This window comes from Strix aluco, chromosome 16 (genome assembly GCF_031877795.1).
Source record: "Strix aluco isolate bStrAlu1 chromosome 16, bStrAlu1.hap1, whole genome shotgun sequence".
NCBI classification, from domain to species: Eukaryota; Metazoa; Chordata; class Aves; order Strigiformes; family Strigidae; genus Strix; species Strix aluco.
In genome coordinates this window covers 18,392,608-18,420,528 of record NC_133946.1, presented here as the reverse complement: position 1 = coordinate 18,420,528, position 27,921 = coordinate 18,392,608, and the positions used below count along the sequence as shown (strand labels likewise).

At 42.7% G+C, this 27,921-nt stretch overlaps 1 protein-coding gene across 13 annotated transcripts in view; it reads left to right on the top strand.

Moving 5' to 3' along the window:
- Positions 1-27,921, top strand: part of BRSK2 (BR serine/threonine kinase 2) — a 318,986-nt gene that overhangs the window by 228,932 nt on the left and 62,133 nt on the right. For all 13 annotated transcript variants that reach the window (XM_074842066.1, XM_074842056.1, XM_074842064.1 and 10 more), the window contains 5 exons: positions 5,058-5,174; positions 16,075-16,108; positions 16,989-17,057; positions 19,992-20,138; positions 27,715-27,746. In XM_074842066.1, the coding sequence (XP_074698167.1) occupies positions 5,058-5,174; positions 16,075-16,108; positions 16,989-17,057; positions 19,992-20,138; positions 27,715-27,746 (399 nt within the window). The remainder of the gene's footprint in view (positions 1-5,057; positions 5,175-16,074; positions 16,109-16,988; positions 17,058-19,991; positions 20,139-27,714; positions 27,747-27,921) is intronic.

Genomic DNA, 27,921 nt, shown 5'->3' with positions numbered 1-27,921 from the left:
GTGGTCTGGCCCTTCTGGGAGTTTGGGGTCAGTAAGAAAAGCATTTGCAAAGTAGCCAACAATTTGATTAGTACAAATGACCTGCAACTACTCCAATTACGAGGTTTCTTGGGTTAGAAATCCGTGACCTGCAACGAGTTGTCATAGAAACTGATATGAACGTTTCAGCTCAAAAATCACTTTAAAATAATGGGTTAGTTCATCATCTTGTGCCAGGTGACATAGCTCCTTTGAATCCAAGATCTGGAGTCTGTCCTTACACCAAAAATCTTCTGCCAGCCCCGGGTGACAGGGAGAGAGAGTTTTACTTCTCTTTTTTATGTATGCTGCAATTGCCTGCAGTACAGTACAGGGATATTCCCAGAGCAGGAGGATGGACTAGAAAGGCAAGGGAGAGAGCTCGAGGAGCTGTCTGAATAGCATCCCTGGGAGCAACCAGAAAGCAAGCGTGGCCAGGGTGTAAGTGGGAGCCTGGAACACAGTAACACATATGTGTGCCTTTCCTTTTCTATGCACCACCTCCAAGAGCTGTGCCCATTTCCATGGGGCAATTTTTTCAGACCTCTCTCTGTATCCATCTTGTGCTGCAAGGGAATTGTAAAGCCTTTGTTGTAATCTATAAAAGAGGGACATGGCGGAGAGTCTGACAGTGTGTGCTTCCCCTGTCATGGCTTGTTTAATGGCTCCCTTTCACTCATGCTCTCCTTTCAAAAGCCTGCCATAGCCTGGTGCTAACTTCTTGTTCCGTTGTCTTGGTTGAGGAGCTCTGGGAGTCTGTGGCCACCTGGATCAGGGTTGTGCTGCTTCCTTCTGCAGTGCTGCATTTCTCTTTCATATTCTTTCTTAGCATATGCAGGGCTCAATAGGAGAGTTTGCCATGTTTGTCAATAAAGCTGCTTGCTTCTCTTCTGATTTTCCAGCCATGTGATGAAGCCCCTACAGCTTTAGAGCCTTTAGAACAACAAAAGGGTAACGAGTCCTCTGTTCACCTGCAGAGAGAGGAGTTGATGCGGTCATATAAGACATGGAGAGCCAGAGAGATCAGCTGGAATGGGACCAAATTAAATGCATTTACTCTGCAATGTTCCATTAATGCCAAGTAATTACCACATACAGTGGGATTTTTCTTTTGTTTTGTTTTGTTTCATTCTGGCACAGGAGAGTTCTTTCCAAATATGAATGCATGAGGCTGTCCGGGCTCCGGGCTCTTAGGTAAATTATAACAAACCTTCCTCATTCCCATATGTTCCTTTCCCTTCCTTCTGGCATTTGTAAAGCTGGCAATATGAAGATGGGAAATGCAAATGCAGAGAGGAAGTCTCATTCCCAGTGGCAATGATGCTGGTTCTGACACTCTGGTGCAAACTCCTGGCCTGACTTCTGCCCCCAGGATGCTGCCTCAGAAAATTTAAAGTGGCCTAAAGATGGACAGCAGAGAAATGTTCCAGCCAGAAGAAAATTTTCATTGGGGCGTAAAAATCTCCTGTGGTTGAATGCGCAAGCATTGCCTGGTCCCACTGGTACCCTGATCTCTGAGAGGAGTGCTGCCACGATACAAAAAAAGTATGCAGGCTGCCATGAAATTCCTGTGGTAACCGTCCATACTGGGCACTACGGACTGCATTGAAAAAAGGGTGGAGAAGGGTCAGAGAGATGCAAAACTGCCATGTGACAGTTCTTGTATTGTAGGGCCCAGTCAGCAATAAATGTAACGATTCACCACAGGGTCCACACTTCTGATCAGTGGGCTATAGTGAAGAGTTGATAATTTTTTTTGGTTTTATTTTAGTGAGTGTCTGAAGGAAAAAAAAAATGCTTTAAGGTCTGTTGCCACTCCAGATTTCCTTTCACACATGCTATCCCAGTCGCACAAATCCCCAGGTCCCGATTTAAGGCTTTCAAAATGCTGTCTGAGAGGTGGGTCAGGACCTCTGCCTAAACACTGCGATCAGCTCATGTAGGCTGATCACTCATGGAAAAGCATTGCACAGCGCAGTGAGGTGAAGCTTACTCCATGTTTGGAATGTGGATGGTGGCACCCCCTTTCTCCTCTCACAGTGGCTCTCCAAAAACGAAGCTGAATGTATTTGCCACTTTATAGGAACCTCATATTTGCACTTGATCCTCCCTAAAAACTTGCCTAAAACTGTCTGTGTGGTGGATCCCAGCTGATGGGAAGACAGGATGCAATGGGGAGAAGGAGGCAGTCCTTTCCACCAGTGAATACTGCACTCATTTTCAAAGGTATCATCCCTTCCCTTTCACCACCTCTCAGTGGTGGAAGTGGAGCTGGTTCAAGGTTCACATACGTTCTGCTCCAGCCAGGGCCTGTGGCAGGTCTGCTAGGGCTTTAAGGCATGGAAGGGGAGCACTTTTGCATTTCCTTTAGCTGCACCATTTTCCTGAAATAGCGTAAGGTGTTTTGTAGCGACCACGCATCCAGGCTGGAGAAATGCTGGTGGATGTCCTGTGCTTAGGTCATGCTCTGCCTTGATCATGCCTTCAAGTTCTCTTTCTTCTTTCTAAAAAAAACGACACACTTTTAGGATAAGCAAAGAATTTCAACTTCTAGGTACAGAAGGCACATGTCAGCAGGATGCCTGCTATAGACTGAACATGTATGAATGATATCAGCCAGTGCACAAGCAGTGTAACAGACCCAGGCAGCAGCACCCTCAGCTTCTACACCATGGATCTGTTCAGCAGTCAGCCAGGAGCAGTCGCCAAGACTGAAAAACAACCATTGCCACTGAAAAACCACGCTCAGCAGAAGGACACGCACTCAGCCTGAGCTGTGGGGAGGTTTCTTGTTTCATAGCATCAAACAAACACCACTCACTTTACAGGGAGCTGTTACTTGCCATCAAGCCCTAGTCCTCAGACAGGAGAACGTCAGTGCATCTCCCCCATCAGATGAGGTCTTCCCAGCACCCCGTTAATGAAACCAGTTGTAAGATGAGAACTGTCCCGGATGTCTGCTGGAGCAAAGATTAAATCCCATACTAGTGTCTCATTAGTGTCCAGCTTTCCTAGCTTGCCTTAGGACTGTGGGCTCTTCACTCCATTTCGCTGCTGGGGCTGGAGCATGTTGAGATTTGGTGAATGTTGATGATCTTGCCTTTGTCCAGGGCTGCTGTCCTTGATGATGACATTCAGGGGTTCCTTTCCTGGCCAGTAACTGGTCATTCACTGCCTCTGGAACATTTCCTTGTCACTCATCTGCTTTTCTGTCAAGCAGGTATGACTGTCTTAATAGTTATTATATGGCTAATAAGTCTTCTGTCTCTGGTCACCTTGAAACTTTGATTTCTATGAGAAAGATTTGATAAAGCACCTTTTGCTTTGTCAGATGAAAATATGCACAAATCTGAATCATGCTGCTGCGTTATCTATCAGATTACTTGCCCATGGTTAACAAGGCCACTTTAACACGCAGGGTTCAGCATGTTTATACAAGATTGGAGGCCAAATTTTATGCTCTTTAAAAAGTGAGGGGGAAGGAATCATAGGACTCAGTGATAAGGTAAATGGCCACTACCTGCTTCGATTGTGCACTGTTTTGCTGGAAGTCTCCTTTGAAAATATCTGTTACACTCCCCAGGTGTCTTATTACAGCGTGCTCTGGTTTTGCATAGAATTGACCTGCATTATTTACAAGCTGTCTCTAACTGATCATTCCAGACTTCAGATCAGAGGAGATCATTTCCAAGACATTGTCATGCCTCTCATGTTTCCCTGAGAGGGTAGAGACTGTCCTTCTTTACAGTGATATGGAGGTGGAATTACACTTGCATGCATGAGGAGTGCTAGAGGAATAACTGAAAAAGTGAAGTGAAAATGGCATGAAGATAGGGCTGCCTTCCCTTATGGGTGTCACTGGACTAGACTATCCTGACACTGGTTCTTTTGCTGAGTTCAGTTACGGTTTTAGTGAATCATTGCTGCAAATGACTGTTGTTTGCCTGACACTCGCGCTTGTTGGCTGGCTGTTTCCCACAGGTTTGTGTTCTCACTGGCCACTGAAGTTGACTGTTCTGCCTGCAAGGTTTGCTCCTGTTTGGACCTTTTATTAGCAAGGAATCGAAGACTCATTTTGCCTACTCATAAGTAAAAACGAGAAAAGAGCTTCTTCTTTAGTCTGCCTAAAGTGCTTCTCTCATCTCTGTGACTCTTCAAGAGTTGCAAATAAAAAGAAAAAAAAGCAAAGTCATCCCAATTTTTGTGCAAAATTTTTGTCTTTGGATATAAAACAAGTAAATGTAATAGTTGTACAAAAGTACTTGAGTACTAAGAAGCAGGTATGGGTGCACAGTGGTGTTGGCTGTAGGTAATGGAGGTTAATAAATTATGATACCTTTGATTTATAGCAGGAGTTGTCATTCTGAAGATCATGTCTGCCTGCCTCTTCCGTTGTTGCCAAATAAAAGAGAATCAAGATTTGATGGAGAGGAGGGAATCCTCTCTCTTCCTTCCCACTGCTGGCACCCTCAGTTATAAGCAGTGCTGGGCTGAAGGGATTTCTCCATGAGAACTAATTACCAAAAATTATTTCAAAGCCATATGCCTATGTAAACAACTCCTAATAGGGCCTTTTTGCAGTAGCATGTACACTAAGGATGTTTTTTTCTCTAGATATCACTCATTTTGTTTCCTGTCGTTGACAAGAATATATTGATGGCTTGCCTTCTATGTTAAGGAGCTGGCATATGATGGAGTATATCAGCCCTATATCCAAGTTGAAATTCTCCTTGTTTCTCCTATTTTCCTCAATCTCTCCCTCAGATTGTGTTGGTACCACTGGAAGTTGAAGATGTTCATTTCCCATCAGGGCAGTGCAGGCTCAAGCCTTGCATTCATCAGCAGCAGGCATCTGGGACACGGTCTAGAGTATGGCAAAGATTAGATCTTGGATATGTCCTGTCCCTGCCTGGGACAGGAAAAAAAATGAAATCAATTAAAATATAATAGGTTGGATGCCATGTTGGATAAAGAACAAGTTTTGGAGTGGGAAATCTGTCATGGATAATTTAACTCACATTTTGATCCTCTCTTTACAGCCACAGGGACTTAAAACCAGAAAACCTACTGCTGGATGAGAAGAACAACATCCGGATAGCAGACTTCGGGATGGCCTCGCTGCAGGTTGGGGACAGCTTGTTAGAAACCAGTTGTGGGTGAGTGTCTCAGAATATATTGCAGAAGTCAGGGATAGATTCCAGACGTAAAAGTTGTCTTCCACTAAGACTTCCAGACTTACACTGTGCATTATTTCCCAGCGAGATAATAAATTGGTATAATGCACATAGTGTATAAGATAGCTAGAAGAAGGGGGTTTAAGTGCTTTACAGTGAAAAGGAGGCCTCTGTAGGTGTCATATATGGATTTAAAAATCAAGGCTTTCAGGTGTGAATTCTTTTGCATATGCTGGTGTGTGTTTGCTTTCACTGGCCCTATAATTTTTGGGAACTGAAAGCAGTAGTGTTGCCTGTTGTAAGAAGAGGCTTTAAAAATATGAGAGGGTGAAAAACCATGAATCTAGAAGTTCTAAAATGGAATTTGCACATCCTGATTAGGCTGCCTGCTTGCAGCTTTCCTGTTCATGCTCCACACTGCTTCGTTTCGGCTCACATGCAGGATTGACAGGGAGGCAGCAAGGTCCTTTGCAATTACAAGCAGGGCATGAGTGCAGATACAAAGGAGACTGCTTGGAGGAATATCGCAGGGACAATCTAAAAACATTTCCGTGGCAATTCAGTTGCCAGCAAGAGCTTTCTAGGAATTTCCAAGGGAGCCAGCAGTAAGCCCTAGAGTGGAGCAAAGCCCAGGAGCCTGGCAGGGGACAGGATGTGCTCCCCAGGGCAGTGCCCTCTCATCGCCATCGTCTCTAGGGGCATCCCCGGCCCGTGCCCCCCACCAGCCCATGCCCCCCACACCCCAGAGCTACGGCTTGCTGCCGTGTTGCCTGTGCGGGGGGCTGCCGCAGTGAGCTGTGGCGAGGGCAGCAGCTGCGTCGAGCTGCTGCAGCCTGGCACCGCGACGCCAGCTTTTAGCTGTGTCTGAATTTGTTACAACAGCGAGCTCAGCAACTGGAGTTGCAGACAATACCAGCAGATTTCCACCTCCTCCCATACAAACCTACTCTTCCTGGCCTTTGGTAGTGTGAATCTGATGACTCCAGCCCAGCCCTGTCCTCAGCTGGTTGCAGTCCCATGTTTTTTCAGTCTCTGCTCTGAGCCAAGGCAATTCAGGGTAGACGTGGAGCCATCGTGGTTCCCTGTACAGCCCAGCCACTGCCTCTCAGTCCTGAGCTGTACTGCTCTGCTTTCCGAGTCATGAATAATGGATAGCAAAATTATTTGAAGTTCATGATGTGATTGAATGCTGGTTGATGAGTACACTGAGACCCATCCATTCCTTCGGGTCCGTGTCAAGGTTTGACCTCTTAACTGCACAGATGAAAAGCAAGGAGCTATGAGTCTGCACATCTGTTGCTCACAGCTGCTTTCAAACCTCCCCTCTAGATTAGGAAATGAAGTCCTCCCTGCAGTTACCACAAAGCCTCTATACTCTTTAGATAAAATTTTCCCCCTTCCTTCCGTGAAAAAAACAAGAAGAAGTACAAAAACCAACCCAGTCTCACATTGCCCTGTAGGATTTTTCAAACTCCCTGGGATCTTCTCAGTAGGGTTCCTGTTCTTGTTAGCACTGGGCTCTGTCATCCAGGTCTAAAGTCTCAAAGGGAGACTTCCTTTCCATAAGCTGTGCTGGAATTCAAACCTCTGTGCTTCAGGCAGAGCCAGCCCCCACATTGCGGCCTTAAAATGCACTAATAAAGAAATCAATGGAACGGAAGAGATGTGCCTGTAATAAACAGAACACAGCAGCAACGCTATGATCTCCTGCTTTGCAGATGCATTTTAAGTGTGGTGCCAATCACTAGGCCTCCGTGTGAGCTATTACACCACTTCATTAATTCTCCTGGCATGGAGCCCAGCGTGGCTGATATTGGTGTCTTGTGATCATTCTGGTTTGGGGGGTGAAGGGAGGAAGGAAGGAAGGAATATATAACAATATGCCACACTGTTCACAAAGAAAGGCAATGCAGTTATGACTCCCTTTCCCTTGGAGCACACACAGTAACCAACCTCAGAGCTTTTCAAGGCAACAGTTTTACCTACCCTTGTAGTTGGTACTTTCAGCCAGCATGAAAAGGAACAAAACAGAGTGAATCATGGCTGAGATACTGAGCTTTAATGAGATGCTCCTCCGTGCACCCAGAAGTTAATTTCCAGAATGGATTTATCTGTGCTGTGAACACTGATAATGAGATGAAACTGTAACATTTCCATCGACAGTCACGCAAGGAGTCTCCAGGTATTTCTGTCAGTCAGAGTGGGAGGATCAGATGGGGTTGAGCTGTGTGATGCAGCTAACTTTGTCAGTACAGCAGAGCGGTTAGAGTGCAGTCAAAAATTCTTTGCTGTCACAAATGAACTGCTAAGTTTAGTCCAAAGTTTGGGTAGGCTTTAGGACACCACAGAGCCTTGACTGGCCTCGTGAAGATAATCACGTAGCCTGAAGTGTGCTGTATTGCACACCTCAGGTACAGTGCTCTCTGGGAGCTGCTCCTTAGATCTGCACGGTTTCCTGTAGCACTGATTGCTCCCTGGAGAAAACAATAAAAGTTCAATCCAGCTGTGTTTGTGTAGGAGAGGGAGGTAAGGATGGACTTGCTGTTTCATTGACATAATTTGTAACTGACACATTGGGCCTTGATTGTAATGAATCCCCATCACTGGAAATGGGTATTGCACGAATCCTGCATATACACAGCACTGAGGAATAAGCCATAGTTTTAAACAAGTGTCTTTAGACCCTTGAGAGGAAGAGGAGCTGTATGTAGGGTCTGCAGGAATAATTCTGCTTACTGCAGAAATTGCACAGCAAGGCAGTCTCAGGGAGACATGGTCCTTGAAATGCCAAAGTAACACACTGAGTCTCTGCGTTCCTCCAGGAGCAGGGGAGGTCTGTGAGCAAACAGCGGACAAGGAAGGAAGCAGAAGATACGGTAGTATGCTGCTTCTATTATTTTAGACCTCTTCGGCTCTTCCTCCTCTTTACCCATCCAGGCAGTGGCATGCAGAGACAGTCCCCTGTCTCTTTTCACAGCAATTCTTCCCAGCATGCTGCCTTGCAGTGTTTCAGAATGGTAGATATTGCCCAATCCATCCTGAGTTGTCACTAGGCAAAAAGAGCGAGTGCCTTATGGTTAAACCTCAGGACTGAGACCCAGGTGATCTGAGCTTGATTTCTGTCTCTGCTGAAGGCATTCGGGGTGGTCTTAGACAAGATGCATTACCTTTCTGTACTTCAGTTCTCCATCTTAGCAAACCATTGCAGTGCCCAAGTTGCTCTGAACATAAATTGCAGTAATTTCTGTGGGAGTCTTAGAAAAGTAGGAAGGGTTGGGACATTCCCTGGGCCTTGTTCCCTTTTCTTGAACTAAAAGGGTTTATGGCTAAAATGAAGGATTGAAAGAGGATACTGCTGAGTTACAGTTCTTGGGAGGTTGTAAAGATCTTTCCTAATTCCCTATTGCTCCTTACAGAAACCTGGCAACGTACATTTTTGCCATCTCTTCACTTCTCTTTTTCACTTATCACAGCTTCAAATCACTGAGTCCTACTGGATGAAGATTGCTGTGAGCTGCCAGGTGACTGAGAACCCAGAGCAGTGCTAGTCTCTGTGCTGCCTGCCTCCAGATCTCTCTGTCCCAACCAAGAGCTAGGATGGAGCTGACACGTAAATGTAGTTCGCTCCAGCACCAGACCTGATCTCTACAGAGGCAGTCGATACGGAGACTGACTCCACTGCTGACAGCCCCACAATTAACTGACTGTATGCAACAGTTCCCCCATATTGGTGTCTCCATAGGGAGCCCCCGGCCTGATCCAGAAAGCTGTGTGCGTGTGAGAAGAGCGATGCTGATTATGATTTTATTGAGAGAGAGAAGAAAGCCTTGCTCCTGTCAGTAGCATAGTGAAGGAAAGCAGCAACTTCCAACCCCAGCACAGTCAATTCCTCTGCTCTCAGCTCTCCCTAGCAATTTCTGGCAACACTTTGCACATCTACAGATTGCCTGGACCTATTAAAAAAAAAAAAAAAAAAAAAAGCCCATATTCTCATTAGGACTGGTTATTGGCTCTTTTTGAGGTCAGGGTATTTATAACAACCAATGCGCTGTGTGTTTGGTAAAAATGGAAATGCTAGCAGATACCATCTAGCTCCTGAATCCCTTACATCTGGATTTGGTGTATCAGCACACCTGTGATGAGCTGATAATACATCATAGTGATGTTCAGTTGCCACACACCTCAGTGCCCAAGCACCATTTTGGATTTTAATGACAAGACGTGATGCTTCACATATTCTTTCCCCTTTATAATAAAAGTGTGCATGTTGTCTAAAACATATGCAAGTGTCCTACATCCAGTTATTGTCAGGGTTGCAAATTTAGGCTCTTAAAACTGGAAATGCCAGAATCGGTACTTTTTACCCCCTCTCATCAAGAACTTCCATTCCCAGCACTGTTCCCATCTCCTTCCCTGATTTACACTCTAGTCTTGCTGACTTCTCCCAGTCATTTCTGCTCCATATTTGGCCACAAAGCCCAGATCCTTTTCTTTTTTCCACTAGGTTGCAGCTCTAGTTGCACCTACCTGGTTGTCCCAGTCAGTTGCTGTCAGTCCTAGATCTGTTTCCCATTGGTTTTGCACTCACTTTGTTTTAAATTTTGGTACCTTGTGATAACCCCAACCACAGCAGCTCATAGTATCAGTTTCAGGTAGAAAAATTGTTCTGTGAAGTGTTCCCAGTGCAGGTAGGATTTTGATCCTGATGCTCTAGAGTTTTTGCTAGTAACTGCAAGCTGCAGTTTTCTAGTGTCAGTTTGAGTAAATTTTTCTAGAGAATGCAAACAAAGATTGAATTTTCCCTTTGCAGTTGAAGATAGTAGAAATTTTCCTTTTGTAGGGGAAAAAACATTTAATTTAGCTTAGACTTAGATAGTGGAAATGTTTTGGCCCATACACAACATGCATGCACACACAAACATGAAACCAGTCTGAGGCAGACAAAAAGCAAGGAAAATTGTTGTTAAGTTGTTAAATTGATGGTGAATCATAAGCAACTTAAAATAAGGATTATAAAGGGAAATACCAGACAACCGTATTAATAATCATTAATACCAGCCTTGCCTATAATACATCCCAAGGTATGTAAAAGAGCTTTAAGTCTACAAAGTCAAGTGCTGAGAATTTAAGATGTGCTGTTCTTCAGATTACCAGTGTAGCAGTAACTTAGCCCATCCACATTGGGATATGGCCATTAATTACGAGCTTGTACAGGTTTTTTCCAACAAATCTTTGCCTCATTTGGTGTTTGGACGATGTAGGTTTTTGAATAAATGGCTATTTAATGTTTGATTTTTCCTCATCATTCATTTTATGGATCCATTCATAATTTCTGCTCACTGCATTCAAGCCTTGCTATGAATGCTAGGTAGGATTTTCATCGTAGTATCTTAGGTTTACAAATATCAATTATACTGTTTTCGTGTTATGTTTGCCACATTGATCTGGTTATCTCCATTTATATGAGGACACGTGATTCTGCAAAATGAAACTCAAAATTGGCAGCCAGTTTTGAGTGTGCAGTTGGATACTCTGGGGCCTAATATCTCAGAACACTCAGTGTTTGATAACAGGCCTTTACTTGGAGAGCAGAGTGCCTACCGACTGCAGCTGCAGCTCCACGTGCTTATAAATACTGTAAATCAAACTTCGGATGTGTCGCACTGTGATTTTGAAAACTGGGGAACCTGCAACTCATAATTACCTGTGAACGTCTCAGTTTAAGGTACCTGTTCATTTCTTTCACAGAAGGATTCTGTGGCAGGGACAGAGAGTGATTCTCCGGTATGTCAGTCAGCTGCCTCTATGACAAGCTTGTCCTTCACGACGCTAAACTTCCCTCACATTGTTACAGACTTTCCAGCTTCAGCCTCAAGTAAAACAGAGGTGTTGGGGAAAGCCCCACATCCACTGCCCAACCCTGACTTACCCACAGAGTACAGTATAATCTCTTCAGGCTTTATTTTAGCAATTCTTAACTTTGGAATACTTAACTTTACAATCTTTATGCCCTTTTAATACGGGGTCTGTTTAATTTTTTTAATTATGATCTCTTAAAGGTTCCAAGTCTTAATAATTTGAATTGATGTATTAATTAATGAAGTGACTTGCAGATTCCCCAAAAATGTAATTGCGCTCGAGGAGTAAACAGCTGTAAGATGGCTGAAGGCTAGATGCTGAGTTTTCTCATATAAAGCTAAATGACTGAGTTGAAGCTGTAATGGCAAAATAGCACTCAGCCTTAGCTACAGCTACGGTCTTCACTGCAGCCTTACCTACAGCTACTGCCTTCACTGCAGCCTTAACTACCCACTGCTACTGGAACCATTTCTTCAGTCTCTCCCTCTCTTACTTTTCTATGTGATCTGTGGCTGTTGCATCCTCCGCTCAGGATGCTTTAATGTTTGTCCTTCTCCTGAAGAGTTCCCTTTATCTGTTTTGCTATTGCTCTGGCGTTCCCCTTCATCTGAGCCCTTTGCTACCCAGCATGGGGGGACAGCACAGGCAACCTTTTGCGCTAGTGGGTAGCCTCTGTCTCTGAAAGCCAGCTTGGAGATGGTGGTTAACAGGGGGGAAAGAAGGGACTCGAGCATCCAAGCGACAGCAAAAGCAGCTACACGTGGGAGGACTTCAGTGCACTTGTACAACCTCTTGTACCAAGGTAACTTGATGTATAAGAAAAACGGAGGGAAGGAGACTTCTTGTTCCTCCCTCTCTGCAGAAACTCTGCCTCCAGCTGTAAGGCTTAAAGAATGGCCCTCAAAGAAGCTTTTCTTCTTCCCCAAGTAGTACCATCTTAGGGCATGGGACTTGAAGGACCCAGGCATGGACACTCATCTCTGATGGACCTGGGAACCAATCAGGCAGTGTAACACAGGATTTGTCACACTGTGGAGTAGGGTCACGCAGCTTTCCCTGTGCTTCTTGGTCAACCAACTGCTCCTCTGGAAAAGCAGTTGCTGTATATTCCTGGATAAACCACACATGGGCAGTCGATTTGTGTGTGCACAGTGCAGGTCTGTCTTACCTACGTAATGAGACCTGTAGGTCACAGGCACACCACACCTGCACTGAAGATATGGCCTGGTTGTCTCAGATCTGCTGTAGCTGCAGTGTATCGTGATGTGCACAGATCAAGAACTACTTTTCTGGTCAGATGACATTCAGGATAGATACATCAAGGATATATACATTTCTTTCTGAATACCTGACTTAACCTGTCCAAGGCTGTCCTGGATTTCACCGTTGCACTCAGGCTTATTTCCTCTGGTTGAAATCCCACATAAAAGCTTTGCTAAGGTCCCCCAAGATCCTTAAGATCACTGTGTCCTAGAGCCATAGCTGTGAATGACCATTCAGAGAGCCCTTCCTGTCCCAGGCAGACTAGCGTGGGAAAATCCACATCACCCTTGAAATAAGCACTGCCTACATCGGTGCTTTTTTTGCAGCAGTACCCGCAGGCAGCAACTGCTTCTTGATCTTGCTGAGCGATATAGTTATTTGTTATCAAGGACAGATTGTGGCTTTTGCTGCCCAGAGATGTAGCAGAACGAAGAGGAGATGGCCTAGGGGAAGAGGCGGGGAATGTTGCTCTTGACACACGTATATTGAATAATTAGTGATAAGAGCCAAAGAAATATTCATGACTCTGTAGAAAGATAAATAGATTTTTGATTAAATTTGAGTTTTCTCTTTAAAGCAGTTGAAGTTGCTCTGTGATTGGCAGCATGGAAATGAGTTTGCTGTGGATTCTGACTGGCCGGAGGATCCCTTTTAGAGCTGATAGCCAAGATAATGCTGCAGATATCTAACTAGTGTGTTGCTGGCAAGAATTCAGAATGGCTGTGCCAGAAACCTGTGCTCTCTGGGCAGTTGCAGTGCAGCTGTTGAATGATCGAATCAATCCAACTTGTTCAAAGGATTTATTATAGCATTTTCTCCACCCATTCTCCTAGATTTTAGCAGAATTTCAGTGGTGCCTTGTAAGACACCTAGCAGATTCCACTGCACTCCAGCTGACCTCAGGAAGGGAAATGCTTTAATTGCATTTGCTAGTGGGACACATAAGTAGGTACGTACCTATCTTGGATTCTTCACAACGCTTACATTCTTCTTTTCAAGGATGTTAGCACAGGAAGCTGTCAAGGTAGTTGCGTTGCTCAGCATCCACGATTAAGAGTTCTGAAATCTTTGTTGAAGTCATTGTATACAAATAAAAACTCAGGAGCACTCCGCAAATTGAGATACTGACTCTTCCAGTGCACGCCAGATGGCATGGCCACCCAAAAAGTATTGTGCTGAAGGATGATGCTGAACTATACAGGATACCGTGCAGGATTTGAGAGGCCTGGCTTAACTTTCTAGCTCAGCCACAGACACCACCTGTAGTAGCCATTTAATGTACTGTGTGTGTCTTTGTGACTCACCTTCGGTAGGAAAGGCAATGGTAGCATCGTACCTGGCAGAAGCTAAAATGCATACAAGACTGAGATACTCAGACATGCGAAGTGACAGGAGCTCCACAGTTGCCTAGATTGTGTCTTCACTCCTTTGTTACACCCTGATATGTTTTCCAATATACCTAATGTGACTCAGCTACAGAACATGTTAGAACTGGTTTTTCTATTCTGAGGTGACTAAGCTGAGTGAATGTCCATGATCTGATGTAATTCCTATACTCTTTTTGCTACCGTGTTTTTTTCCAAATTATAGCTGCATTACTACCTTCCCTGCAGCTCCCACACTGCCCACTTTCCCTGTTCCATCTAAGCAATCCCGCGCTGGTGACAGTTGGCTGTGCTTGTCCAGTCCTGTGTTGCAGTCCCAGTTCTGGTGCTGCTCCTTAATTCTGGTTTGTGTGTACCTTAAGGATGGCCTGTACACTACGCACCGTTTTTATGATATGAAGAAAAGACACCGCCACTAGTCAAGCATTCTCACAACAATAATTGGACTTGTCTTCCAAAAGCTTGTAAGGTCATGCATTAGTCCAGTGATGTGACTGTTTAGTGGTTAAGGCTTTGTGGTATTAAAAAGAGCATGTGTAGAGTAGCTGTTGGATTGCTATAAAGAAACAAATTCACAGGGAACAATATACATTAGAGTGTCTCACTCTGACCTCGCTTTCTCTCCAGTGGTGGCCAGCAATATGCTGCAAGTCCTCCAAATCGGTCCCCACTTAGTCAAGAAGCAGCAATTTTATTAACATTGCTGACAGCTTTAGCTTTAGTTCATTATTGTCATTATGCTCTGTTACTGTAGAAGCTTTTGCCCTAAAAGATTAAAGGCTCGTACAGTGAATTCAGTCATACAAACTTTGGTGAGTTATGAAAGCTGTGGTGGCATTGCTCTTGTTTTAGTCAGAAGAGTTGACTCACAGTGAGGTTCTGATCACCTTTTTCAAACTGTGGTCAGCTGCAGCTTTTAAAAACGTTAAGTAACCTTGTCCACGTCCATATGGCTGCAGTGACAGAGCTGCCAAGAGAGCCCAGGCAGTCTGTCCTACCCGCTAGGCACAAGTCCATTCTTTCTGATCTCCCAAGTGCCAACTCTGGCCAGCTCTCTGAGGGAAGGCTCTGGTTTCCATTATCTGTTTTGACACTCAAATCGAGTCAAATTTTTAAAATCCAGTCTAAATTAAGACACCTGGGATCACTACTGAGCAGATAGGCCTGGTTGGAATACCTGTGATAATCTCTTAAATGGGGGGCAGGGGACTATTAAATATTGTACGAAACTCGTGAGTTCCACCTTTCCTAGAATTTGTGAGGGATCAACTGCATTTTTCTCTCCTCGCTTAAGCTTTGCTGTCAAGGTAGCTGCAGTCCCCAGTGTACCCTCAGTTTATTATCATGGTCTGCCAAAAGCTGTGATACCAAATCAGGGCATTCCATACCCACGGGATGATATTTTGCCATAAGATAAGTGCAGTGTGTATGGAAATTCAATTAATGGGCTGTCTCACTGGGCATTAGTGTAGCATCCTAGCACAAAGCTAACCTCACTGTGCTTCTGTTTTGCTCATTACTTTGTGAGACAGGTATTGCCCAGACATGATTGCGTTTGTCACAGGAAACAAATGCACAAATGAAGACAGGCTCAGGGACTGCTGGGAGGTGTCAGTATAAACAATAGCATGATTTGCACACAGGTCTCAGACAGTTTGCATCCCTTTTACTTGTCAAGTTACTTTAATGAAGGCTATAAAATAAATAGCCGAGGCTGTAATCTTTAGGAATTAAAATGATTACCTGGCAAGTAGAAGTAATTAACTATTCTCAGCCAGGAATCAAACCAGAGATATATGGCTAGAAGGCTGCGAAAAGAATATATTAACTCCTTAGATGATAGTACTACTGTCCATCCTTTTTAGTTTTTTTAAAGAAAAAAAAATTGCATGTTGAAATCATGTATCGGCAGCTTTTACGTCCGCTGGAGTAATTGAGAGCAATCTTAGCAGAAGAGATGCAAGGTATGGTTTAGGGATGCGTGTGTTTGGTCTGTAAATATTGTTCTATCTTTTTTCTCATAAAAGGCTATCCAGCGTGGGCCTTCCTTCTGAGAGATACAAGGCCAAGTTAAAGGGTGGGATTGGAGGGCTGGAATTCTATATAGTCACAGAATATGCCTGGTCTGCTCTTCCTTTCCTCACTTTTAAGAAATTAATAGTAGGGCCATAAATTTTGAGTTATGCTAGGTCTTGACCATTTTCTGAGTTTCTTAGAAAAGTGTTCTCACTGAGGTAAGGAAAAAAGTGCTGGTTTTGCACACTTGCGTTTTGTATAAGCGAACCAATCATGAATCTGCTAAACAAAATGGAAATGTATGTAATCCATAAATACCAGGCTGTTACATGCTCATCTGACTGTATTTTGTGTTTCAGATCACCACATTATGCTTGCCCTGAAGTCATCCGGGTAAGTTGGTTAACATTAGTGTGTATAAATACATTTTTTAAAGCGTCACGCATTGCAAGTACGCAGATAGACCCTCTGTACGGGAAGTCTGTCCAAGGCAGACAGCATTGGAAAGGACACGAGGAACGTAACTATGGTTTTGTTTGTTTGGCTCAGCCCTGAATCAGGCCACATCGACCAGATGAGGGAAATGATTGTATGTTATTCTCACAGTACCCTTCGTGCCACGTGATCAGACAGAAATACAGCAGCCTTGTTTAACTTGATTTTTCCACTCAGGGGATGCAGTCCCCTGCACTTTCCTCTCTCTGATGTAGCTGTCATTTCAGCAGAACTGGGGTTGGCTCTCAGTGGTGTTGGTTTCCATTAAATGATATGGACTATCCTTTCCCTCTGGTCTCCCTTTGCCCTCTGAAAATAAGCGGCCAAGATTTCCCTCTTTTAAGGCATATCTTTAATGTAAAGCCAATCAGGAAGTGTGCAGAAGAGACTGTCTGGACAATACTATGAGTTTGCAAGTAATGTGACTGGTGACAAGCTCCCTGAAGAACCAGGGAAGAGAAGAACACCTTCTTGACATCCTTAATGCACCTCTGACACCGTTTAAGTGCCAGATCATTTGTGAGTTGTCAACCATTCCTGCCCTGGTCCCCACTTCTGAGCTTGTTCTCACAGATCCCAGATAAGACTGTAAGCTGATGTTCATAAAAATTCAATTAATGAGCTGTGTCATGGCCTCCTAGTTGGGAAGGCCGCCTTGGGAAGCACGTGGCTGAATTGAAATGTGGGGTTTCCCATTCTTCCCTCTCTTGTTCTTCAAGGATAATTAATTCATTTACTAGTGAGCAGTCTTTTGAACCTCTGTGTCATTGCTGCGCAGGGAGAAAAATATGATGGAAGGAAAGCAGACGTCTGGAGCTGCGGAGTCATTTTATTTGCGTTGCTAGTGGTGAGTCATCTTCCTTGCGCTATCCTTTAAAAAGAAAAGAAAAAATCCAAAAATGCTTCTGTATTTAATGGCGATTCTATTGACATCATGTACAGATGGGTTTTTTTAGTTCCCCTATTTTTGTATCTCTCAGTTGCATCCTTTCCTCTTACTTCTACAGCAGTCCCAAAGGAAAAGCATGGGGAATATTTCACTGCTTCTTTGAAATGCTGCTGCCCTGCACAGGAGAGCATAGACAAGCATCAAAAACTTGTACCCGTAAACGCTCTTTGCTGTGTAGTGACATTGCAGCACATTTTTTGACTGGAAAGGATGTGCAGGTTACAACTCCAGGATACAGAGAGTGTCAAATAAGTTGTCCTTCACAGGATCAAAACACGCCTGGGTTTGGGAAGTGTTTGGTTCTTCTGCTCTATGTATATATGCGTTTCAGTAGGTATATGCATACATTAACTGCAGTGTTTTATCAAGAGAAGATTTGAGTGCAACAATTTTGTTTCATGCAAGTATTGAGCTACATTTTAATTTGGTACACTTGGGAATATAAAACTGAGCCAGTAGTACAAAGTTTAAATTAGTTTCCATCTGGCTCAGTAATGCTTTCTTTAGTATTCAAAATGTGGTACCTTGTAACTTACCCTTCTTTCGATCAAAGTTTCAGTTCTCTCTGGAATTTATTCTGATTTGCAGTGGTAATGTAATACCCCTAAACATACAACAATTGGATGTCCAGCTGAAGGCAGACAGGCTTGGCACTTCTTATCAATTTCCATAATATAATGTAGAAAAATACAGTTTTTGTTCATATAAGCATATACATGTGCAGATTGAGTACTGTGTATGAGAATAGATTTTAAGTGCGTGTTAAGCTTTTTACATCTATAATAGTTCAGATGATCATCTACAATTATAAAAATAACGAGCCTGAAGTCACATTTTTATGTCCTTGTACATTTACTAGTAAACCTAATTACTTCACTTAAAGGATTTATTTTGACAAAAGCATTTGTACAATGTACAATCAGAGTTAGATTTGGCACATTTTTTTTGTTTAAAATACTTGAAAATTTTAAAGGGTTTTTGTTTCAAAGAATATGCTGATAATTTTTTTAATGGCCCAGATCAAAATACCTTGACATAATCTCAGTATGATGCTTTAATTCACCTTAACCAATATTACTCTTTTTTCCTTTTTAGTCATTACAATTCACCAACATTTTTGAAGTTTCAGATTTTTTATCTTGACGTTGCAAGGGAAGAATTTTAACTATCTCACTAGATAGCACCTGGCCATCTATTGCTCCTGAGCAGCTATTTTCATGGCTGATAAAATAGAACTGTATAATGAGTTCTTAATATAACTTCTTGAATTTTTAAGAATAGAAGAGAGAATGTGTCAAGATGGTTAGGATTTGTAGGAGTGGGCTTTTCATTTTGGGGGGGGATTCTCTGTCAAGATTTGGTGTCTCTCTGTTGCAGCATCTTCATCTGGTTTTACATATGTACATGAGCCTGTGAAATGATTGAAATAAGTCTATTATTGATGGAGAGTGCAGAGCTCTCCAGTTAATTATGTCAGGGCAAACCCTACAAAAAGTCTCAAGCTCTAATAGCAGCTGGTAGTAATAAAAGAGCTGTAGTTGTTACCTTCAGGAAATGCCACAAAGCAGCCTTGCTGACTTCATCGTGGCTTAAATTGTGTTAGCCAAAGTACTGAACTATCAGAATTGATTTGCCTTTAAGTCTGGAATGGTTAGGAAAAAAGTAGGTAACTCAGGAGATTGGTTACAGAAGACAGGAAGGCTCTTTCTTCAAGGCCGCTTGAATGAACAAACAACAGCAAATAGTGCCCAGTAGTGGTTGCCATCAGGTGGGCTTTCTGAGGCTTCTGTAAATGGAGCTGTTGGTCTCCGTAAACCATAGACACAGGATTACTTCTACAGATGCACTACTCACTGTAGTAAGAGCAGTGCCAGAATTGACAACTTAAAGCTTCATTATCACAGCAGCTGACAGCTTGCAGCTTCCCACAAACCATCCTGGAAATCAAGGAAGCTCAGCACCTACTAGAATTAGGCAGTGAAAGAAGGAAGTGAGAATATCTAGGAAGGTGCAGACTTGCTATAAAAGGGTATCAACTTCAGTTGGTGGAGTTATCCTAAAGATTTCAACTTCTTTTTTTCCTTTTTGTCCTTGCAGCAAGCATAGGTCTTTTGCTGCTTTTTGTGGCAAGCTGATGATCTATGTGAAATGTAATTTCAGCTAAAAATCCTTAAGCCATTTATGTAAGTGAGTTACAGTAGAGAAACAATAGGAACTGATGGCCTGACCACAGCATGGCAACTGGACGGAGTATATTAAACAGGTCGAATGTCTGCTGCTTCCAAAGGCTGATGTTGGCTAGGGCTTCCTTCAGCTGTGTCATTTCACTGCTCCATCAGAAAGAGGGTGTTCCTTACAGTCTCTCAGATGCTGTTCACCTCCTTTTCAATGTCTGCAATAAACGTGTCTCAGGAATATTGTAAATAAGGAGATGATAAACATTGGTGCTGTGAAAGTATGCCCAGGAGGAATACTTTCAAAATATCAAAAGCTTGAGCTGAATTTAAGTGAATCCATGCATCTTTGGTGAATTTGCCTGGAAAGGCAATTTCATATTTTGTGTTATGTTCTATACTGGTAGTAACTTTCTAATTAAAGGTCTAATAAAAAACCCTATGTCCTTAGTTTTGTTTCCTGTGTTGGAGTAAATACAGCAGCACTGAGAAATTATTTATGGATAAAAAGGTTTTTTCACTTATTATAATAATTCATTATGAGCTGACTTCCTCTCTTCCATTCTCTCACCATGTTTATCCTGCCTTTTCTCCTTTTGCCCTCTCCAATTCCCTTTCGCTCATCTCTCCCATCCACCACTCTGTCACATCCCTGCAGGGTGCCCTGCCTTTCGATGACGACAACTTGCGGCAACTGTTGGAGAAGGTGAAACGTGGAGTGTTCCACATGCCACATTTTATCCCGCCGGACTGTCAGAACCTTTTGCGGGGGATGATTGAAGTGGATGCCTCGAAACGTCTCACGGTAAGAAGGCGTTTGCTGGGAGTCATGTGAGCAAGGCTTCATTTGTCACCTTCTTGCAGTTCCGGTTGAATAACTAAAGTAACTTGTTGATTTACTGCAACTCCTGTGTGTTTCTTCCTGAGCAAAGAATGAGTGGAGTTGGTGGAGCCTTTGGGAAGAAGTTAGTTACCTTCTCTTTTGAATCCTGAGGGCAGATTACCTTTGTGTCTCTTCTCTAGCCTCATAATTCTCCTTCATATATAACACTGGGCATTTAGAAGAAATCCCTCATAACGTCATTAGAGTGCTACTGACCCATTAGCACATTTTGGAGTGCACCTGAGTTGTCTGGCTCTCCGGGCTGGTACAGCAGTTTGTTGGGGACGTGATATGACTGTTCGAAGGTCAAAACTGCTAGGACTGTTATTTGAAGCTTTGCTATTAAACAGAACGTGCTTTTCTTACATTTTTGACAAAAGTAATGGCTTCTCACTCCGTGCCACGCAACCTGCATTGTATTCTATCCTGCATTTGCTCTGCATTAACCTCTAGCAGCCTTCAGAGCAAGTGGCTTCCAGTCTGCTCTTTCATCTTGTGCCCTGCGGTCCTGAGCACGATTAGGCCCACAATGTTGAGCTCCTGGCATTCGGCCCTGAGTCTTTGCATCTGGGATACATCCCAGCACTACAACAGAGACCCTACAAGGGTGAGCGCTGTGTAGTGATTGTATCCTTCATTAACACTGCGTTAATGTTTTGGGGAATTAAAAAAAATTAGCAATTAAAATCATTTTGGAAAGCAAGATTGCCTGCTTGTCAGTGGAGGCGTCTGCCTTTATGGGTACATTGCCCTTGTAAATCCTATTGTCAGGCTGTGGTGATGATTTTATACAGATTTACTAAGCTCACAGATTCTGAGTGGGAGTATGTATAAAGAAATGTAAATTTAAAACTCCTCCTGGTTCTTCAGTCTGCTAAAATATTTATAAATAAACTCTCAGATCACTGCTTGGCCTCTCTGCTGAGATTGCTAACAACAGCATCAGTCTGTGCCAGCTGTGGTGGTGCTTTTGGGATGCAGACACCTGTCTGCTAAGAAGTGAACTGAAACTCCCTTCGCAACTCTCTTTACAGTATTACCTGACAGCTGCAGCTGGGTCTTTCTTCCATTCATTATGAAACCAGGTCATGCTCTATTTAGTGACGTAGGTGAAAACTTCTTTATGATATTACTAGTATCCCCACTTCTGCAAACCTAGTAGCCGTCACATTTGCAGTACATAAGTAGCACTGATGGGGGAAAAAACCCCCCCACAAAATACCAGGCACTTTAAAAGGCCTTTCTTAAACAGATTTTTAAAGAAATAATATTTTCCAAGTATTTTCATGGAAAAGACACTGCAGAGGTTAGGGCTGTACTCTGAGACATGAAACAGCTCTTCTTCATGACCAAGAAAGTCACCAAGTCTCTCTTTTGCTTAGTTTCCTTTCCATAATGTAAACATACCAGGTTTTCCGTTGGTTTTTTTTTCCTCTCAAAGATCTTAGTGCCAATGGTTTGAGTATGCCAGGGAGCAGATCATCAGATGTTAGATCCTCTTCAAATTGTTCTGAGTTTTTCCATAGAGCGTAGTCCCTAAATGTTTGGAATTGTGCAATACAGCAGAGAATGTACACGCCTAAGAGAGAAAACAGTTAAGGCAAATCAAGGTTCCAGAGTGACACCCCCCTCCCCCCCTCCTTTTCTTGATCAAAATTGAGCTCTTATTTCCTTAGGGAGAAAAAAAAACAGATACTTATTGACAAGCACTAACCAGTGAACTGTGAATTCAAAATAAAACATATTCAAGAGCTGAGAGTCGGGAGGTAAAAAGGATAGCTCTTTGTTATTAGCTGCAATCTTATTTTCATTGTTTTAGGGTCTCTTGGTTTGCCATCTCTGGTGCTGTCACACTTCTACGCTGTTAGCGTGCCGGTTGCTTAGATTGCCAGGCAGAAGGGAGCTCTTTGTTTACCATACAGGCGCTGGGAATATATAGTTCATTTTGAGGAGAGATCTGAATTCTATTTTAGCTGTGTCCTGTGAAAAAGGGTATAAATATGGGCTTATTTGGAAGCCTCTATTCCTCGAAAATATCTCACTTGAATCAATTTGATATTTATACAAAGACCTGAGCGAAATTGTGGCTTGGGTACAGTAAGTACAGATGTAGCTGTTACCATTACTGATGCTCAATATCTCACTGGTGAATTCAGCATAAAAATACAGTGAAATATAAGGTCACTAGATTTTTTTTCTTTCATTTCTCCCTTCCTCTCTCTTCTTTGTTCCTTTTTTTGATTTGTATCTCTTTTCATCCAACTGCATTTCCCTCCCTGCAGTAATTGCCATTTCACAGCACACCCACACCTTCCCCAGTCCATCTGTTAAAATGATCAACAAAAACAGAACTAGCATTCACGTTTAACTGTCATCATTCGGCTTCAGTGTTAGAGCTTGAGAAGATTAATGAAGAGGAGGGTACTCAGAATTATTGTTGTTGGCCCTTTCCTGCCTTAAGAGATAGACATTACCTTTCTTTGTGTATGATTCATTTATGGAAAGAAGACCTTATTATGTCTTAGTGGAATATTGTTCATGCTCACCATGTATTATGTAGTCTCAAGTGTGGTTAGTGGGACGTCCTTTACCACTGTCCTTTATTGGGCCTATTTTACTAAACATGCTTTAAAATAAAAGAATCCATGTTTTCCTTTCAGTACACTGCAAAGTTCATCCTAGCTGCTGGTTATGGTGTTTCTGACCACCCATATTCATGAAAGATGAAAACAAACAAAGAATGAGTACTGAGGTGGTCAGCATTTGAGAGAGCCTGTCTGAATAGCACAGCCTAAAAGAGCTCCACTTAGACTACACAGATGATGTCTAAGAAAGGTTGTACTCGTCGTCTGCATATTCATTAGAGGTAATTACTAGTGAGAGAAGGATTATTTAAACTAAAGGAAGATACTGGCACAAAAACAAATGTATGTCAAATGGCCTTACAGGAAAGTAGGCTAGAAATTAGAAGAAGCATTTTGGCCATATTAGTGGGGTTCTGGGACAGTTTTCTAGTAAGAGTGGTGTCAGGAGGAAAAAGTGAACTAGTTTTAAGTTTGAGAAGGTTTATGGAAGAGAATAAGCGTTCTTGGTGCCTGCAGTACTGCAGGATGAGGTTTCTTTTAGTTATGTGCTTTTCAGAAAGTGAATGTTTTTTTCCTTGGAGGTTTCAAATGATTCAGCATCTCTACAGCAGAGAATTACAGCTCCTGTAGTGGAATCCATTTGCATTCTCAGCTGATATTTTCTTCTACAGAAACACTAAGACAAAGGGGGCAGAGTAAGGAGCTTTTGGTCCACTTTTCTTTTAAAGATGAATGAGCATTATCAAAATTTTGTCTGTAGAGCAAGGCAGATCAGAGCAGATATTGCAGAATAAGCTATTCTGATAAAACTGTGTCGTGGTTTAAGCCCAGAGGGCAACTGAGCACCACAAACCCAACACAAGCTGTTACTGTTCCAGTGTCCATGATAAAGGAATTTCCCCTTTGCTTCCATTACAGCATTTTAGCTGACATTTTATTCCAGAGAAGAATGACTTGTCTTCCATGTTGGGTGTCCACATAGTCTGAAATACCTGTCCCTGAATATTATCCAATTTAAACTGCACACATTTTCAGAATCTCCTCTCTGATCTTTGTTTGATTTTGTTTCTTCTTGGATTTAATGTATGCTAATGAGGGACCACACCATCTAAAGAATGTTAAAAAAATGAACAAGGGAAAACTCACCTGATTACTTCTTCGTTTTTCTAGAAGGTCTTATGGTAAGGTGCCTATTACATCATTTAAATTATCTCATTTCACCACCTGTAGAATGGAGGTAATTGTCCAGTTGATGTATTTGGGCTGTAAGCTTTTGACTGCCAAGGGCCTATTCATGCACCGTGCACGTAGCACAGGGATACCTTGCCCTTGTCATGGTCCCTGGAGGCTGCTATAGTACGGCTGCTACTACTGACACAGATAATAGTTTCACCAGTGCTGTTAGCACTGCCGGCTTGAATCCTTTGGTCAGGAAAAGCCTCTATCTTGACGTTATACAGTAGGTTTAAAGCTCAGACTAGAGGATCTTCTCTTCATCTGAGGTGTGGGTCAATTTAGTGCACAGATAAGTTTGAGACTGTTCCCTTTCTGGACAGGGAAGTTTGAAATTTGACATGAGTTCAAGCCCAGAAGCCTTCATTCATATCCACAGACTTTGAGAAAGTTTTTCTTTAGGTCAGAACTTTTTAGCTTGGCAACCGCTCTGCTGAGATCAGTGCCGAGGATGTAGACAGCGCTGTCTTGTTTTCCATCTGCCTGTCTGTCTCCATCTGTTGTTCCCTGCCTTAGAAATCAGACGTAAGCTCCTTGGGGGAGGAGACCTCTTTTTCTGATGAGCTTGTACAGCTTTGTATCACAATGGGTCTCTCATCTGTGAGTGGGGCTGTAGATGCTACTTCAGTATACAAGTTGAATATATATTGGAAGTATTTTTACATAAAACCATGATAAAGGAATTCCCCCTTTGCTTCCATTACAGCATTTTAGCTTGCAGAAGTCTTTCCTCTGACTGTGCATGTGCAATGGATCTGAGCATGTTTTGTCATTTCAGAGATGGCGTCATCAGACAATTGCCTGCGGTGGCTAGGAGATATTAGGAAGCAGCATTTTTACAGCTTCCATAAAATGGCATTAAATTTGGCAAACTCATGTGCAAACAGCAAGAAGAACCCTCTGGGAAGGGTTGTTAAATGCCTTCGTCACTTAAATGCATTTAAACATTGTGTTTAAATGAAGGCAGGAGGAGTGAGATTAGCTCCCACTGTGTATCTCCCTCCCCTGCGTTGCATAGTAAAAAGCATACAGACTTCTCCTTGTCAAAACCAATCGCCCTCCCATAACCCTCCTGTCACTTTAGTGCAGATGAAAAGCAACAAAGCATTAATTAATTACCTTTAAAAAAGTAGTGAAGATGTTGGCAGCAGCAAGCATACTTGTAATAACGTTTCAATGCAGTTACGTTTGAATCAGAACAGAAATTGGTTTCGTAGAGTACCTTTCATATCTGGGATATCCCAGCATACTTCACAGCAATGGTTTTGATGTGGATTGAATGGCAGATGTGTAGGTAAACAGCAGCCAGGAGAGCTCTCATACACCTTCAAATATATATCACGGTGCTACGGGGCTTCTCTTTCAGAAGAATGCTATGGGTTCATTAGCTTGAAGGAGGATGATCAGCAGGAATGGGCAGAAGGGATTTCTCCTTGACATCTTCTCTGAAGGAGCCCAGAGGTTCTATGACTAAGACGTGAACTGATGACCCTCCTTCCTTTCCCCTCTGTGACTCAGAAAATGAAGTGCTGTCGCCTGCTTCGCCATGGCGTTTCTGCATATCACAGGCACAAAAGAACAATGTGACCCGTGGAGACAGAAGATGCAGCAGGAGAAGCAAGCATGAAAGAGGCTTGGACATCACTTAGCTGTATCATCTGCATCTTGTCTGAAATCATTATTGTCTCTAACCCTCCATGTGGTGTATATGAAATAATGAGTAGATATGCATCTCACAGAGTGGTTTTACCAAGCAAAGGAGGTACAGTACACTCCCTAGCAGATCCTCACAGTACTCTGGTCCTGATAAGTAACCATGCTAAAATCCTGTCCCATGGAAACTGTACAAAATAGGCTCTTATTATGTTCTGTGTTTCACCTCAGCTTGCAAAGAACCAGGAGGAAGAAGGCTGTGTCTGCAGGCTGTTAGGGGAACACCATAATGTGTACCTTAGCCGAGTTAAGCTGCTCAGGGGAGATGGCAGTGTGTCAGGAATGCTCCACCTTTTTTGTAATAGTGCAGGGATGAAAGGATCGCCTAATGCAAGGGGAATTGTGATGAAGGGGAATTATTGTGACAGAGCTGAGGCTGCAGCTGGAAGCTGTGCAAGTCTGCCCAGGCCCGTGGATGTGTGTGCTGGGGGACACTGGTGCTCCCAGTGACTGGGCTGGTTAGAATACAGCTAGATGTGCAAGTGCCAACTGCATCTCTGATTGCAGTTTTGTACAGTCTTGGTTCTAAAAGGTGCTGTTTGTCTCTCATACTGATCCCTCCAGCCTTTTGTCATGCTTCCCTGAGCTGCATTCCCTTGTTTCTTTGTTTTCAAGAAAAGCCATTTCACTTTAAAAATGATCTCACATAGAGCCAACCTCAGATCTTACTGGTTTCCCAGGCATGGAGCTGTTGTTCCATAGCACAGAGGTCTCTGTTTCCTTGCTCTCTGTGGCAAACACCTACTTGCTGTCTCTGAGATTTTGTTGTCTGTTCCTCTTCTTTTTCATTTTTTTTTTTTCTCTCTGATTCTCATTATTCTGGAATTGAAGTGGAAAGTAATAAGAGCAGGACAGCTGTCTCCGTTCTTCCTGACCAGTTTAATGGGTCTGTGATTTCACCTTATAGCTGTTAGCACTTGAGTTTCCTTCCAGCTCTCCCCTGCCTCTCACCAGTGTGTTGCACAAACACAAGCCTGTGTGCAGTGAGTGTGCATATTGTTCTGCACGTACAAAGGTGCTTCACAATGGGGAATATGAGAAATATTGTCCGCATAATTAATAATCCCTGGGCATCTATGAAATGTTCTTTTCTATTGTGTGATGCTTAAAAAAAAAAAAAAAAAAAAAAAAACAGAATAGAAAGGTTCTGCTGTAAGTATGTCGTGAACTTTTTGTTTTCTCTGCTGTTAAAAGAGTTTCTCTTGGGAAAAGGGTGTTACTTTCTTTTCGCCATGCTTGTGGAAAACATGGTCATCGTCTAACATTTGCTGGGATCTGCCTTCCATGGGTGGACAAGGGCACTGTTCACCTTTGATCAGTCCTTCATTGCATAGTAAAACACTTACGTGTGAAACAGGAAAAAGGGAAGTAGAAGAAATTTGCAGTCTGGTGTTCAGGTGCTGGAACAATAAATGGTGTTATTTTGACATAGAACCTTATTCTACTTGGTCTTTAGATTTTAATGATAAATGTGAAGCCAATCAAGAATGGGTTCTGGCAGAAGGTCATATCACACATGCACAATTTCTTTTGTTTATTCACATTATCTGTTCGAACCTGTTTCAATTTCCTTCTCTCTCTCTCTTTTTTTCCAAAACAAAACTAGAAATGAACTTTAGGTGTAAAGAATCATCTATCATGCACGTACAGAAAGGAACGATTTGTTAGCTCCAATTAGGTTATAGAGGAGAAGGGCTTAGGAAGGGAAAAACTTAAATTGCCAAAACACTTGCCTGTGAAGCCCTTGTATTTATTCATTTTCCTGGGATTTGCTCCTGACTGATTCCTTATGTCCAGAATTACAGTCTCATTTCCAGTGAGGATGAGAATGCATAAAGTTCCTGTTGTTTGCACAGATCCATCTCTGGAATGCTACACTTACTTGAATAAGCCTTGAGTAAGGATGTCTTGTAGAGTTACCTTTCCTATTTTACACCACTAATTCCTTGTTTTCTTTTCCTTTACAGCTAGAACATATTCAGAAACACATATGGTATATGTAAGTAACACTTTTTTAATTCACTTTTGCATGCATTCTTTATTGGTTCTGTTACAGGAGCTGATAGTCTAGTGATCTCTGAAGAGAAAGACTGGAGTTTGAAAGCAGCTTTCACACAGGTGGAGAAAGGGACAGAGGACAGAAAGGCATCTAATTTTTTTTTACCTTGTGCTAC